This window comes from Salmo trutta, chromosome 10 (genome assembly GCF_901001165.1).
Source record: "Salmo trutta chromosome 10, fSalTru1.1, whole genome shotgun sequence".
Lineage (NCBI taxonomy): Eukaryota > Metazoa > Chordata > Actinopteri > Salmoniformes > Salmonidae > Salmo > Salmo trutta.
In genome coordinates, this window is record NC_042966.1 from 36,669,076 (window position 1) to 36,685,072 (window position 15,997).

At 42.3% G+C, this 15,997-nt stretch overlaps 1 protein-coding gene across 1 annotated transcript; it reads left to right on the forward strand.

The window, feature by feature from the left end:
* The first annotated feature begins 13,559 nt into the window (after window positions 1-13,559).
* LOC115200864 (noggin-3-like) lies at window positions 13,560-15,350 on the forward strand. The gene has a single exon (XM_029763984.1). It carries the CDS (start codon window positions 14,174-14,176, stop codon window positions 14,843-14,845), a length of 672 nt encoding a protein of 223 aa, XP_029619844.1. The 5' UTR covers window positions 13,560-14,173; the 3' UTR covers window positions 14,846-15,350.
* The last annotated feature ends 647 nt before the right edge of the window (window positions 15,351-15,997 follow it).

Genomic DNA, 15,997 nt, shown 5'->3' on the forward strand with positions numbered 1-15,997 from the left:
TGACACCGCCTGGTATAGAGGTCCTGGATGGCAGGAAGCTTGGCCCCAGTGATATACTGGGCCGTATGCACTACCTTCTGTAGTGCCTTGCGGTCTGAGGCCGAGCAGTTGCCACATCAGGCAGTGATGCAACCAGTCAGGATGCACTCAATGGTGCAGTTGTAGAACCTTTTGAGGATTATGCCAAATCTTTTAAGTCTCCTGAGGGGGAATTGGCTTTGTCGTGCCCTCTGTCTTGGTGTGTTTGGACCATAATAGTTTGTTGGTGATGTGGACACCAAGGAACTTGAAGTCCTCAACCTGCTCCACTGCTGCCCCATTGATGAGAATGGGGGTGTGCTCGGTCCTCCTTTTCCTGTAGTCCACAATCATCTCCTTTTTCTTGATCACGTTGAGGTAGAGATTGTTGTTCTACCACCACACGGCCAGGTCTCTGACCTCCTCCCTATAGGCATCTCATCGTTGTTGGTGATCAGGCCTACCACTGTTGTCTCATCGGTAAACTTGATGATGGTGTTGGAATCGTGCCTGGCCATACAGTCATGAGTGAACAGGGAGTACAGGAGGGGACTGAGCACGCCTGAGGGGCCCCCATGTTGAGGATCAGCTTGGCGGATGTGTTGTTACCCACCCTTACCACCTGGGGGTGGCTTCTTTAGACGTAATGGAGATTGGCAAGAATCCATTTCTGCACTTTGATTAAAGTTGCAGTAAAAATAAAGTAAATATTTACAACAACTTGGTGATTTTTGGCTGCTTTTAGAACTGCATTCTTGCCAATAACTTTGTGGCCATATCTCTTTCACGCTCACAGATCTGGTTGTACATTTTAAAGTGCAGTAATGATTGTACCTAATGCTGCGTTTGTTGGGAAGTGGGAATTTACCACATACGACAGGGAAATATAACCTTGAATGGTCCTCCAACTGGTAATTACTAGTGGGAAACGCGTCTATCATCACTGAGCTCTGACTTCTCCGACATACTGACCTCTGATGTCCCCTACTAAGGAAATGAGCTTGATAACATTAGTCAGTTAAATGTAACAACTTTTATAAAAACGTTTATAATAAGCATATCTATTAATATGTTTTTTTTTAACTCTATAATTTCTTTAGAAGCGTGATATCTATACTTTTAGTTTATGGTTGACATGCCTTGATGACCGTTAGCCAACGATTTCAAAACACGCGAATGCATCCAACTGGTATTTACGACGTCAGAACTGTTAAATTCCCACCTCCCACATGATTACGAACGCAGCTTTATACACTGCTCAAAAAAAATAAAGGGAACACTTAAACAACACAATGTAACTCCAAGTCAATCACACTTCTGTGAAATCAAACTGTCCACTTAGGAAGCAACACTGATTGACAATACATTTAACATGCTGTTGTGCAAATGGAATAGACAACAGGTGGAAATTATAGGCAATTAGCAAGACACTCCCAATAAAGGAGTGGTTCTGCAGGTGGTAACCACAGACCACTTCTCAGTTCCTATGCTTCCTGGCTGATGTTTTGGTCACTTTTGAATGCTGGCGGTGCTTTCACTCTAGTGGTAGCATGACACGGAGTCTCCACCCCACACAAGTGGCTCAGGTAGTGCAGCTCATCCAGGATGGCACATCAATGCGTGCGGTGGCAAGAAGGTTTGCTGTGTCTGTCAGCGTAGTGTCCAGAGCATGGAGGCGCTACCAGGAGACAGGCCAGTACATCAGGAGACGTGGAGGAGGCCGTAGGAGGGCAACAACCCAGCAGCAGGACCGCTACCTCCGCCTTTGTGCAAGGAGGAGCAGGAGGAGCACTGCCAGAGCCCTGCAAAATGACCTCCAGCAGGCCACAAATGTGCATGTGTCTGCTCAAACGGTCAGAAACAGACTCCATGAGGGTGGTATGAGGGCCCGACGTCCACAGGTGGGGGTTGTGCTTACAGCCCAACACCGTGCAGGACGTTTGGCATTTGCCAGAAAACACCAAGATTGGCAAATTCGCCACTGGCGCCCTGTGCTCTTCACAGATGAAAGCAGGTTCACACTGAGCACATGTGACAGACGTGACAGAGTCTGGAGACGCCGTGGAGAACGTTCTGCTGCCTGCAACATCCTCCAGCATGACCGGTTTGGCGGTGGGTCAGTCATGATGTGGGGTGGCATTTCTTTGGGGGGCCGCACAGCCCTCCATGTGCTCGCCAGAGGTAGCCTGACTGCCATTAGGTACCGAGGTGAGATCCTCAGACCCCTTGTGAGACCATATGCTGGTGCGGTTGGCTGCTTTAGTCCAGGTCTGGGAGGAGATCCCTCAGGAGACCATCCGCCACCTCATCAGGAGCATGCCCAGGCGTTGTAGGGAGGTCATACAGGCGCGTGGAGGCCACACACACTACTGAGCCTCATTTTGACTTGTTTTAAGGACATTACATCAAAGTTGGATCAGCCTGTAGTGTGGGTTTCCACTTTAATTTTGAGTGTGACTCCAAATCCAGACCTCCATGGGTTGATAAATTGGATTTCCATTGATAATTCAACTATGTAAAGAAAAAAGTATTTAATAGATTATTTCATTCATTCAGATCTAGGATGTGTTATTTTAGTGTTCCCTTTATTTTTTGAGCAGTGTATTTAATATATTGGGTAGAAAAATGTACCATTATACTAGATTATCCGCACACGTACCTTAAAAAGTATAAACCAGTACCATGTAACTTCCTATGTGTACCTCTGAAGGTACATTTGACCTTTTTGGACACCAGGGAACAATACTGTACAATAACTGGGGGCAGCAGGTACCCTAGTGGTTAGAGCGTTGGACTAGTAACTGGAAGTTTGCTAGATCGAATCCCTGAGCTGACAAGGTAAGAATCTGTTGTTCTGCCCCTGAACAAGGCAGTTAACCCACTGTTCCTTGGCTCTCATTGTAAATAAGAATTATTACATTTTAGTCATTTAGCAGACGCTCTTCTCCAGAGCGACTTACAGTAGTGAATGCATACATTTCATTTCATGCATTTTTTTTTGTACTGGCCCCCGTGGGAATCGAATCCACAACCCTGGCGTTGCACACACCACGCTGGCCTTGCACACACCACGCTGGCGTTGCACACACCACGCTGGCGTTGTAAACACCATGCTCTACCAACTGAGCCACAGGGAAGCCCTATTATTATTCACACCACACTTGGCTGTGTTACAGCCTGAATTTAACATTGATCCCACCACACTTTGCTGTGTTACAGCCTGAATTTAACATTGATCCCACCACACTTTGCTGTGTTACAGCCTGAAATTAGCATTGATCCCCCCACACTTTGCTGTGTTACAGCCTGAATTTAACATTGATCCCACCACACTTTGCTGTGTTACAGCCTGAATTGAACATTGATTCAATTTTGATTTTTTTTGTCACTGTCCTACACACAATACCACATAATGTCAAAGTGGAATTCTGATTTTCTAAATGTTTACAAATTAATTAAAAATGAAAAGCTGAAATGTCTTGAGCCAATAAGTATTCAACCCCTTTGTTATGGCAAGCATAAATAAGTCCAAGAGTAAAAATGTGCTTTGCAAGTCACATAATATGGTGCATGGACTCACTCTGTGTGCAGTAATAGTGCTTAACATGATTTTTTTATGACTAGCTCATGTCTGCACCCCACACATACAGATAATTGTAAGGTCCCTCAGTCGAGCAGTGAATTTCAAACACAGATTCAAACACAAAGACCAGCAAGGTTTTCCAATGACTCGCAAAGAATGGCACCTATTGGTTGATGGGTAAAAGAAAAATCAGACATTGAATATCCCTTTGAGCATTATTAATTAGTTATTAATTACACTTTGGATGGTGTATCAATACACCCAGTCACTACAAAGATACAGGGGTCTTTCCTAACTCAGTTGCCGGAGAGGAAGGAAAACACTCAGGTATTTCACCATGAGGCCAATTGTGACTTTAAAACAATTACAGAGATGAATGGCTGTGATAGGAGAAAACTGAGGATGCATCAACAACATTGTAGTTACTCCACAATACTAACCTAAATTACAGAGTGAAAAGAAGGAAGCCTGTATATAATAAAATATTCATATTCATATTTTCAAGCATTGTGGTGGCTGCATGATTTTATGCTTGTCATCGGCATGGAATGGGGAGGTTTTTAGGGGGATAAAAATAAAACAGAATAGAGCTAAACACAGGAGAAATCCTAGCAGAAAACTTGGTTCAGTCTGCTTTCCAACAGACACTGGGAGATAAATTCCCCTTTCTGCAGGACAATAACCTAAAACACAAGGCCAAATATATACTGGAGTTGCTTACCAAAACGACATTGAATGTTCCTGAGTTGCCTAGTTACAGTTTTGACTTAAATTGGCTTGAATATCTATGGCAAGATTTGAAAATGGCTGTCTAACAATGACCAACAACAAACTTGACATGCTTGAAGAATTTTAAAAAGAATTATGTGAAAATATTGTACAATCCGTGCAGGTGTGCAAAGCCCTTAGAGACTTACCCAGAAAGACTCACAGCTGTAATAACTGCCAAAGGTGATTCTAACATGTATTGACTCAGGGGTGTGAAGACTTATGGAAATTAGATATTTTTGTATTTCATTTTCAATACATTTGCTCAAATGTCTAAAAACATGGTTTTCACTTTGCCATTATGGGGTGTTGTGTGTAGATAGTAAAAAATGTTTTAATCAATTTTGAATTCAGGCTGTAACACAACAAAATGTGGATTTAGTCAAAGGGCATTTCTGAAGGCACTTTATGCATGCTTAAGGCAAGATTTTATCAGATTCATTCTAGCAATGTCGGTAATGTCGGAGGTGGAACTGCGTTATAGCTGTCAAATCCACAAGTGTCTCCGGCATTATACCTGAAGCTGAAATTGCCTTTAGGCGCACGGAGTTAAGAGAAACCCACTCAGCCTCGTTTATAAATTGGAACACTGGAATGTGACATGTAATCCACACCTCGATAAGAATGATAGAAATCCTCATTCTTTTCTTGAATGATTTCCAATTCGAGTGTCATTATGTCCATATAGCCTACACTTTCTCGTTCTGAACTTCTAACGCCAATAGGAAGGGTTCGTGACCATGTCAAGCACTGTTACTTTTAAAGTTGGTGTTGTCGGATAATCTCACAATTATTGTTTTGATTCAGGGCAAATTTTAGCAAAGTGCAGAAATGTATTGTTGCCATTAAATCTGTGGCAGATCTCTGTCATACCCACAGACCTGCTGGTATAGCAGGACATTCAGGTGACTGTCACCGAAGAGGCTGTGAGTTCAGGTGTGGTTGTGTCCCTAGTGTGCTAAATGATGTTGAGGTCAATTCAGTTGGTTAATCATATTCCAATTCCTAATTTTATGGGAATGTACTTCCTGAACACTGTTCATTGTTGTATATTTACTGACAAAATACAGCTCAGCTGTAGAAATACATTAAAAGTTGTTTCCATTATTTCCACCACTACTCAGTAACTGGTAATGTCACGTCCTGGCCAGTATAAGGGTTAATTGTTATTGTAGTTTGGTCAGGACGTGGCAGAGGGTATTTGTTTTATGTGGTTCAGGGTGGTGTGTTAGTTAGGAGGGCGTTTGATTTATTATTTCAGGGTTTTGAGTTGTGGTCTATGTTTATGTATTTCTATGTGTAGTCTAGTGAGTCTTTCTATCTTTTGTTCTGTGCTTAGCCTTGTGCCTAGTCAGACTGTTTTGTTGTTCGTGGTTTCGTTTTGTTATTTTTGTATGTTCATTTTGAAAGAAAATAAACATCAAGATGAGCCTGCACATACCTGCTGCGTTTTGGTCCTCCATTACCGACAACACCTGTGACAGGTAATGTACTTATAAATTACAGTTTGTGCCTTCTAAATGAGCATATACAGTGCATTCGGAAAGTATTCAGAGCCCTTTACTTTTTCCAAATTTTGTTACTTTACAGCCTTATTCTAAAATGGATTCAATCGTGTTTTTCCCCTTCATCGAGCTACACGCAATACCCCATAATGACAAAGCTAAAACAGGTTTTTAGACATTTTTGCAAATGTATTAAAACTTAAACTGAAATATCACATTTACGTAAGTATTCAGATCCTTTACTCAGTACTTTGTTGAAGCACCTTTGGCAATTACAGCCTTGGGTCTTGTTGGGTATGACGCTACAAGCTTGGCAAACCCATTCTTCTCTGCAGATCCTTTTAAGCTCTGTCAGGTTGAATGGGGAGCGTCGCTGCACAGGGATTTTCAGGTCTCTCCAGAGATGTTTGATCGGGTTCAAGTCCGGGCTCTGGCTGGGCCACTCAAGAACATTCAGAGACTTGTCCCGAAGCTATTCCTGCGTTGTCTTGGCTGTGTGCTTAGCATCGTTGCCCTGCTGGAAGGTGAACCTTCACCCCAGTCTGAAGTGCTGAGTGCTCTGGAGCAGGTTTTCATCAAGGATCTCTCTATACTTGTCTCTGTTCATCTTTACCTCGATCCTGACTAGTCTCCTAGTCCCTGCCGCTGAAAAACATCCCCACAGCATGATGCTGCCAACACCATGCTTCACCGTAGGGATGGTATTGGCCAGGTGATGAGCGGTGTCTGATTTCCTCCAGATGTGACACTTGCCATTCAGGCCAAAGAGTTCAATATTGGTTTCATCAGACCAGAGAATCTTGTTTCTCATGGTCTGAGAGTCCTTTAGGTGCCTTTTGGCAAATTCCAAGCAGGCTGTCATGTGCCTTTTACTGAGGAGTGGCTTCCGTCTGGCCACTCTGTCATAAAGGCCTGATTGGTGGAGTGCTGCAGAGATGTTTGTCCTTCTGGGAGATTCTCCCATCTCCACAGAGGAACTCTGGAGCTCTGTCAGAATGACCATCGGGTTCTTGGTCAGCTCCCTGACCAAGGCCCTTCTCCCCCGATTGCTCAGATTGGCCGGACAGACAGCTCTAGGAAGAGTATTGGTGGTTCCAAACATCTTCCATTTGAGAATGATAGAGGCCACTGTGTTCTTGGGAACCTTCATTGCTGCAGACATTTTTTGGTACCCTTCCCCAGATCTGTGCCTCGACACAATCCTGTCTCGGAGCTTTACGGACAATTCTTTCGACGTCATGGCTTGGTTTTTGCTCTGACATGCACTGTCAACTTATAAAGACAGCTGTGTTCCTTTCCAAATTATGTCCAGTCAATTGAATTTACCACAGGTGGACTCCAATCAAGTTGAAAAAATATCTAAAAACCTGTTTTCGCTTTGTCATTATGGCGTATTGTGTGTAAATTGATGAGACCTTCACTTTATTTCATTTTGTATTTTAGAATAAGGCTGCAACGTAACAAAATGTGGAAAAAGTGAAGTAGTCGGAATACTTTCTGAATGCACAGTAGTTTTAAATGCAATTGCAAGTGAAGCATGCCAAGTTAATTTGCAGGACGGGCCAAAAAGTCCATTGCGATTGACAGTCAATATATAGCATAACACGAATATGGTATTTGCCATATAATGACTGTAAAATGTATCACTAAATAAACATGTGAAATCATGTGAAAACTGTTTGTGAAACACTTCACATGTGATTCACATTTTCAAATGTGCAATTCCTTGTGCTATCACGGTTCAGTAAAAGCTCCTGGGATTTGAACTCACAACCTCTGGATCTGAGGTATGCTGTGGTGGTGCGCTGGCAGCTGTTTGTTCAGCTGCAATTGCTAATAACCCATCCATAACCACCCAACTAGGCCTATATGTGATAAAGTGAAAATCTGAGGCCTGCACTGACGCTAACCCGTAAATATAGAAAATGCCTTGTAGGCTACAGTCAGAGACTACAGAACAACTTCTTTCACAGGGGGTGCAGGATTTTCTTGTTGTCTGATATAGATATATTTCTGCTTTTAATATCCGACATTTAGGTAAGTTATTTGTTTACCTTTCATATAATTAGATACATGCAGCTTCTCTTCTGTCATTATATGTTGGCCAGAATATTGTAATAAATCGATAGAATTAATGCTTCAATCTAGTTGACATCGGTAAAGTTCTCTGTCATCTTTGGTTCTTCGCGGAGCAAAAACGTTTAGGTACTGGCAGTGGCGTCCCGTCATTCAGGCCAGGTGGGGCAGAGCCCCATGTATATATCTAAAACAATTATGAATAATAATAATAATTTTGGTGCCTGTTTTGCATGTTATTTTGGCATTAATACGTGTCACATATCAGTTTGCAAACAATGTAAAAAAATATATATATTGCGTTAATGAAGCCTCATACAAATATGGTCGCTTTTTTGCTTTGTTGAGTAAGGCAGCTCCAAAATGTAGGTGTTTCAGCCTAGCTCAGTGCTTTCTGTGGTGGTGGGGCAGCCAGGGGAAAATACGGAGTGTAGGGGTTGGTAATGTTCTCTAGTTGCGCTGTGATTGGTTCAGTGTTCTGTCACTCATGGGGACACCACGTCACCGCAAAATCTACGGGGAGATCTAAAAATGTAAGTCCCTTGGGTACTGTCATAGAGTTACATTAGAAGTGCTCATCCAAGAAGGCTCAAGGTCATTGGCCACAGATAAAATGACGTCAAATCACGTTATATCTACTGTAGCTTTGATTGGACTCAAACTTTCAAAATCTTAGCTAGCCAGCTAAATAAGCAGTCATCCTCATGAATCAAGTTGATAATCTTCTTGCAAATCCTTTTCAATCCTTGTCATGATGAAGAGAAATTATAGATAAAACGTATTGGTGCTCATCGGCCATTGGACATAAACATTACACAACAAGTTGCAAATTGCAAATTCAACAATGAGAAGGAATCAGTGGCTAACTGCAAGGGTTGCAAAAGCAATCACTAGCCTGCTATTCAGTGGAGTGGGTGTGTGGTCCAAGTCTGGGTTTAAGGGTCTCTTTTCCAAGCTTAAAAGGATAAACATTCACATGCAACAGACTTCAGTGATATAAGACAATTGCGAACTCTGAAACAAACGAGCTCCGACTGGGAAAATACATTTTGAATGGTCATCCAACTCAGAATTCCAAGTCGGGAACTCTGACCTCTTTCTAGAGCTCCAACCTGAACATCACTGACGCAATGATTCAACCTTGTTTTTTTCCAGAGTTCCCAGTTGTCTTGAAAGCACCATACATCCAGAGAATGGCAGACTTTGATGACAGGGAGATATCTATACTGTAACTAAGAAAGTAATACTAAGTGTATGTTGTGTAGTAGCCCATGTGCCTCACCCTAATAATTTGGTCCCTTTCCTCCCTCACAACATAGCCTACTGTTCTGACTTGGTGGTGCACATGTAGCCTATAGCCTGTTTTAGAGAAATGTCATCATCAAATATTGTAAGAGCTTTCGTTGTCTGCTTATATGCCCCCTTTATTTATCTTATGGTTCTGACTTGGTGTAGGAAGAAAACTGTAAGAACAGCCCATATTCTGGCCCATATTCTGAATTATGTTGCTGTACATTTCAAAAGTGCTGAACAAATATTTATGACTATGTCAGTCCTAGCTCTCTCATTAATGTCTTAATTGAAATTACTGATTGCCTCTTATCTGCGCTCGTCGTCCCCTTATGCCATAGTTTGTACATCTCAATTGTCAGTAGAAACCACATTTGTTTAAGCAAGTCAGCCATGTTTTTTTTAAAGGCAGTAAATGAGGCTGAATGAACTGTTTACTCCACCAAGATGTACATGCTAAAATCACCACTGGGTACCGGGGATAAAACGCAATAACTGAAAAAAAACTGGTGATTATTGTGATTGTGATTATGAAATATCAAACTGTAGGGAATACAAAATAAACCACAGACATCACGTTAACAAACCCAGGCAAAACGTCATAAGGTGCTCTATATGATAGTTCTCAAGCGGCTGCTGGGCCAGCCACACTTCAATCAGTCAGTATCAGACAGCTGGTGTTCTCGTTTGCTTGTAGCCTACAACAAGCATGTTGGCTACTCTAATGCATTATAACAATTACAATTTACAAGTGGTGTCAGCGTTGAACATTACAGCAGTAAAATGTTATTGTAAATTACTTAGACAAGTTCAACAACAACAAAAGTATTTGATCCCCTGCTGATTTTGTACGTTTGCCCACTGACAAAGAAATTATCAGTCTATAATTTTAATGGTAGGTTCATTTGAACAGTGAGAGACAGAATAACAACAAAAAAATCCCGAAAAACGCATGTCAAAAATGTTATAAATTGATTTGCATTTTAATGAGAGAAGTAAGTATTTGACCCCTCTGCAAAACATGACTTCGTACTTGATGGCAAAACCGTTGTTGGCAATCACAGAGGTCAGATGTTTCTAGTTGACCACCAGGTTTGCACACATCTCAGGAGGGATTTTGTCCGAATCCTCTTTGCAGATCTTCTCCAAGTCATTAAGGTTTCGAGGCTGACGTTTGGCAACTCGAACCTTCAGCTCCCTCCACAGATTTTCTATGAGATTAAGGTCTGGAGACTGGCTAGGCCACTCCAGGACCTTAATGTGCTTCTTCTTGAGCCACTCCTTTGTTGCCTTGGCCGTGTGTTTTGGGTCATTGCCATGCTGGAATACCCATCCACGACCCATTTTCAATGCCCTGGCTGAGGGAAGGAGGTTCTCACCCAAGATTTGACGGTACATGGCCCCATTCCATCGTCCCTTTGATGCGGTGAAGTTGTCCTGTCCCCTTAGCAGAAAAACACCCCCAAAGCATGTTTCCACCTCCATGTTTGATGGTGGGGATGGTGTTCTTGGGGTCATAGGCAGCATTCCTCCTCCTCCAAACACGGCGAGTTGAGTTGATGCCAAAGAGCTCCATTTTGGTCTCATCTGACCACAACACTTTCACCCAGTTGTCCTCTGAATCATTCAGATGTTCATTGGCAAACTTCAGACGGGCATGTATATGTGCTTCCTTGAGCAGGGGGACCTTGCGGGCGCTGCAGGATTTCAATTGTTTTCTTGGTGACTATGGTCCCAGCTGCCTTGAGATCATTGGGCTGATTCCTCACCGTTCTCATGATCATTGCAACTCCACGAGGTGAGATGTTGCATGGAGCCCCAGGCCGAGGGCGATTGACAGTTCTTTTGTGTTTATTCCATTTGCGAATAATCGCACCAACTGTTGTCACCTTCTCACCAAGCTGCTTGGCGATGGTCTTGTAGCCCATTCCAGCCTTGTGTAGGTCTACAATCTTGTCCCTGACATCCTTGGAGAGCTCTTTGGTCTTGGCCATGGTGGAGAGTTTGGAATCTGATTGATTGATTGCTTCTGTGGACAGGTGTCTTTTATACAGGTAACGAACTGAGATTAGGAGCACTCCTAATCTCAGCTCGTTACCTGTATAAAAGATACCTGGGAGCCAGAAATCTTTCTGATTGAGAGGGGGTCAAATACATTTCCCTCATTAAAATGCAAATCAATTTATAACATTTTTGACATGCGTTTTTCTGGATTTTTTTATGTTATTCTGTCTCTCACTGTTCAAATAAACCTACCATTAAAATGATAGACTGATCATTTCTTTGTCAGTGGGCAAACGTACAAAATCAGCAGGGGATCAAATACTTTTTTCCCTCACTGTATGGTCCATCTAGCAATATTCTCAATCGCTTGCTCAATCAAAAATGATTTCACTCAGAAGCTCAAGCTAGCAGCATCAAAGAAACGTTGTAACGACAGACCCGCCAGCGTTCTCAAATCTGCGCCCCTGCGCATCATCAGCTGTCGCACAGACAGACAGACGGACTGACAGCCAGGAGCCAATATTATTAACCTTTACGCCATGTATTTGTCAGCTAAGTTACACATCTCTATCACTCAATTTCTATAGTTGGATTCAAACTTGCAATCTTTGGAATCAGAGGCAGATACATATGCCCATCCGCCAAACATGAATCCTACTTGAAGGTAACAGCACTCACTGTTGCCCCTAGTCGCCGGTTCCCACGTCGACGTCATCAGACAGATAGATGTCGAATACTTACTTGTATCACGGGTGACCTAGCTGATTTGACGTGCGTACAGTTAGGCCCTAAAGCTTAGGCTTACGCACTAATGCCAGATAACCTTGAATAATTAAAGTAAAACCTCAACGTAGCCTATAGATATACATTTAACAAGAATGAAACATTTAGGGATTTTTTTAAGGTATTGTTTTGTCTTTATTCAAGCCGCTCGCCTGACAGGTTATGGGTCAACCTGGTCATCACCAGTACGCTGATTTTTCCGCTGCACCCACAATGCCTGTAGTATTCCCCTAAACATTCATTACCTATAACACATCCCTGCACTTAGCAAAATATCGTCATCTGCACTGCTATTTCAGTTATCAGTTTTTCAGACTATTTTCCCATTATTGATTTAAATTATTTCAGCAATTTGGGGGTTTTCTGTATAGTTGTCTAATGTTGGTGGGGCATATTATTCTGTTTTAATGTTACTCCTGAATCTCTATGATACATATACTCGTTTTTATTGAGTGTATTTTTTTAAACAAAGCTGAGATGTACTCAGTCTGAAGTGTATAAATACAGGAGAAATCAGTCACCGCCATGGGTATGGTGGTGTAGCAGAAAGATTGGAATGCTGTAAATCAAGAGGCTTTGTGTTCAAATCTCAGGTAAGGACATTACTTTTATATATAAACATACACAATGTTGTAATGTATATCAAATATTTAAGTTGAGAACTATGTTAAAAGCATACAACACATTTTTGTTTGCAGGGCATCACCAGTGAAATCTCATGTGAAAATCCACATATGAAACCTCATGTGAAATGTCATAACATGAAGTGTTACAAAAACACATGGCTTCACATGATTTCACATGTGATAATCCACATCAGCACATGTGAAGTGTTACAAAAACACATGGCTTCACATGATTGCACGTCACATGTGAAATAATGTGCGTTTTCCTTAAGGGATGTTTTTGTCAATTAAACTCTTTGTCCACCTTGTGTCCCGGACCAAAAAAATGAAGAAAAAAAAATCAATAAAGACTTCCATGTCAAATGAAAAGGATAAATAATATTGGTAGTGAAAATGAGCACTTTGCTCACTCTCACACCGTCGTGGATGAGTCTAAACACACGTTGAGAGCATCAAACTGGAGAGAGAGCTATAAAATAAACATCGCTCTGGCACCAGCCATCATTAAAAAAAAACTCTCGCAGTTTGTCTGTCTAGAAGAGACGGCTTTCGGCACCTCAGCTGTTGAACTTGAACTGTTGCTTGATTTATGACACCGCTGGTATTCAGTGTATGAGATGAATCAGACAGCTAAGACAATTATGTGTTATTGCACTAGAATCTAATGTGCCGGTTTGGGTGCATCAGGGATATTTATTTTTATTAGGAAAATGCATTAATTAAGTTTGTAACGATACATTTGGAGAGATATGGGCTATAGGCTTACTCATGTCTGCGTTTACCTGGTGGTGGGGAGGTGGGAAGGGGGGGGAAGGGGGTTACATCACCGCGCACATGGATATATGGTCTGAGCCAGACGGGGCTCAGTTTAGTGTCCGGCACCGGCCAGTGCATCACCTAGCCCTAGACAACATGCGGACACCCAGAAACCAACAGGACCCAACTCAAAGACTAGTGAGAAACCAGAGAAACCAGGACCTGACGAACTTGACCCACGGGAAAGCCCAGTGGAAATGTAGCCAGGTCTGCTCCATGTTATACTGACACCGCTGGGTCTGGTATAAAGTTTTCGTTGAATGTGCTTTGAAAGTGCGATTTTTTTGTTTGTTTGTTTGTTTTGTTTTGTTGCCTTGTTAAAACAGTGAAGGGCTACGTTCTCTCTCCATTCAGACGTGTGTCATGGACTCTAAAGTTACAGCAGCGAAACTCTCCATTGGCTCAGAGCATCAACTTTCCTCTCTCGGACCGCAATCACCGGTTGCTATGGTGACCCGCCAGCCGAAACTTTCTGAGGCAGAATTTTTTTCACGGAGTTTGAGAAACAGATCACCGGTTGGAGCGCGTGCGTGACGACGGGCGCTGGACTACGGGGGTGCCACGGGACTCCACATGCACTTTCTCTCTCACACACTCACACCGACCCCCTGGGGGAAAACGGATGATCGTTTCTACCGTATAAGGATTATACTTTTTATTTTTGTACTCTATATCACTTGGAACTATTGTTACCAGATAGAGATATGGATAACTCGTACTGTTTCCTGGCCATGTCCATGCTGGTTCTGTCCCTCGGGTTTAGGATAGAGGAGGGCATGTGCCAACATTACTACCTCCTCCGTCCCATCCCCAGCGACACTCTCCCCATAGTGGAGCTCAACGAGAACCCAGACCCTGTCCTGGATCCGAAAGAACGGGACCTGAACGAGACCGAACTAAGATCCAACTTGGGTAGTCACTTCGACCCCCACTTTATGTCCATCACACCGCCAGAGGACAAGTACTCGGGCAACGAGGACCTGAGCGACTCGGAGATGCGTCAGAAGACATCCGTCGCGATGCCCAAAGAGATCAAAGCCATGGAGTTTGAGATCCAGCAAGGCAAGAAGCACAAGCCCAGTAAAAAACTCAGAAGAAGGCTGCAACTGTGGCTGTGGTCTTACACCTTCTGTCCAGTTGTTTATACGTGGAACGACCTCGGGAACAGATTCTGGCCGCGCTACGTGAAGGTGGGGAGCTGCTACAATAAGCGTTCTTGTTCGGTCCCTGAAGGGATGATTTGCAAACCTGCCAAATCGGCCCATTTTACGATCTTAAGATGGAGTTGCCTGCAGAGAAAGGGAGGTCTGAAATGCGCTTGGATACCAGTTCAGTACCCCATTATATCTGAGTGCAAATGCTCCTGCTCGAACTGAAATAAACTGAAATGAATTTTTTGTGTTATTATTATTTCAAAAAAAAAAAAAATCATAGTTACATGATTGTTTTTTATATGCACTGCCAAGTGTAAGAATGTATATTTTATGTATATGTGGCGCCATTTAATTTTATGATGACACACTTTGTAGAAAGGTCAGTATTATTATTACAATATAACCAGCATCTACTGTATTTGTTGAACATATCTTGAATGTGATGTATCTTTATATTTATATTGAAGAAGAGCACTTCGCATCGCGAACCATTAAAATACTGTTATTGAAGGACTTTACAGCTATTTCCATTCTTTGGGAAGATAAAATTAATACATGGTTTTATAGACCTCTGATGTGGCAAAATGATCCAAAATGTAAATTGAGCTTGTGAAATTGGATAAAGGGACAGTTGGTGGGTAAATCATGTAAAATAAGAATAACTGCCAACCTATTTATTCTTTATGTTTCATGTAGCCACAGTTCAAATAAAACCACACAGATGACACTTGGGAAGGATTTTTTGTTTTGTTAGAACTTTTTTGGTTTACATCTCCTTTGTCCTCAAATTGCAGTACATTTGGCCAGCTTTTTTTGGACTATATAATAAAAAAAAAACAAGAAATGGGCCTTACAGTATATGCAGACTGTGGTTGTGGGAAAAGTTTAGGGAAAGTTTTAGTGTACTGTGTTTGATTATTCAGCTGGTGACCACACATATACATGTCTAACATGGCACCTTTCTGCTCTCAACATCTGTCCTGTAGCTACAGATATTGGCACATCTTGGTCCTCTTCCCTCTTGGGCCTCTTCCCTTGTTCCTTTATTCCACTTAGTAGATGCTCTATGGATACACTGGTGATTCACTTTCCCTATTCTCCTCAGCCCTTTTCCTGGTTGCTCTCCTCAAACCCCAGATGGCAAGTCTAACTTCATCTCCAAAAGCCTTGGACCAACAATCCTGCAGTTATATGGCAAGGTCACCACCTCATGTGCCAGAAAGGTCCAGACACTTTGGCAGACAGAGGCATTCTACACTATAATAGCATAGACATGAGTAGGATGCTTTGTTTTTTGTTGTTGTATTGCACAGCTCAGTCCCATTGAGTATTCTCATCGCACCTGGACACAGTTTTGAGAAAGATGAAACAGTT

Excerpts from the sequence above, each read along its gene's own strand:
- LOC115200864 (XM_029763984.1), top strand. The coding sequence starts at position 14,174 with ATGGATAACTCGTACTGTTTCCTGGCCATGTCCATGCTGGTTCTGTCC.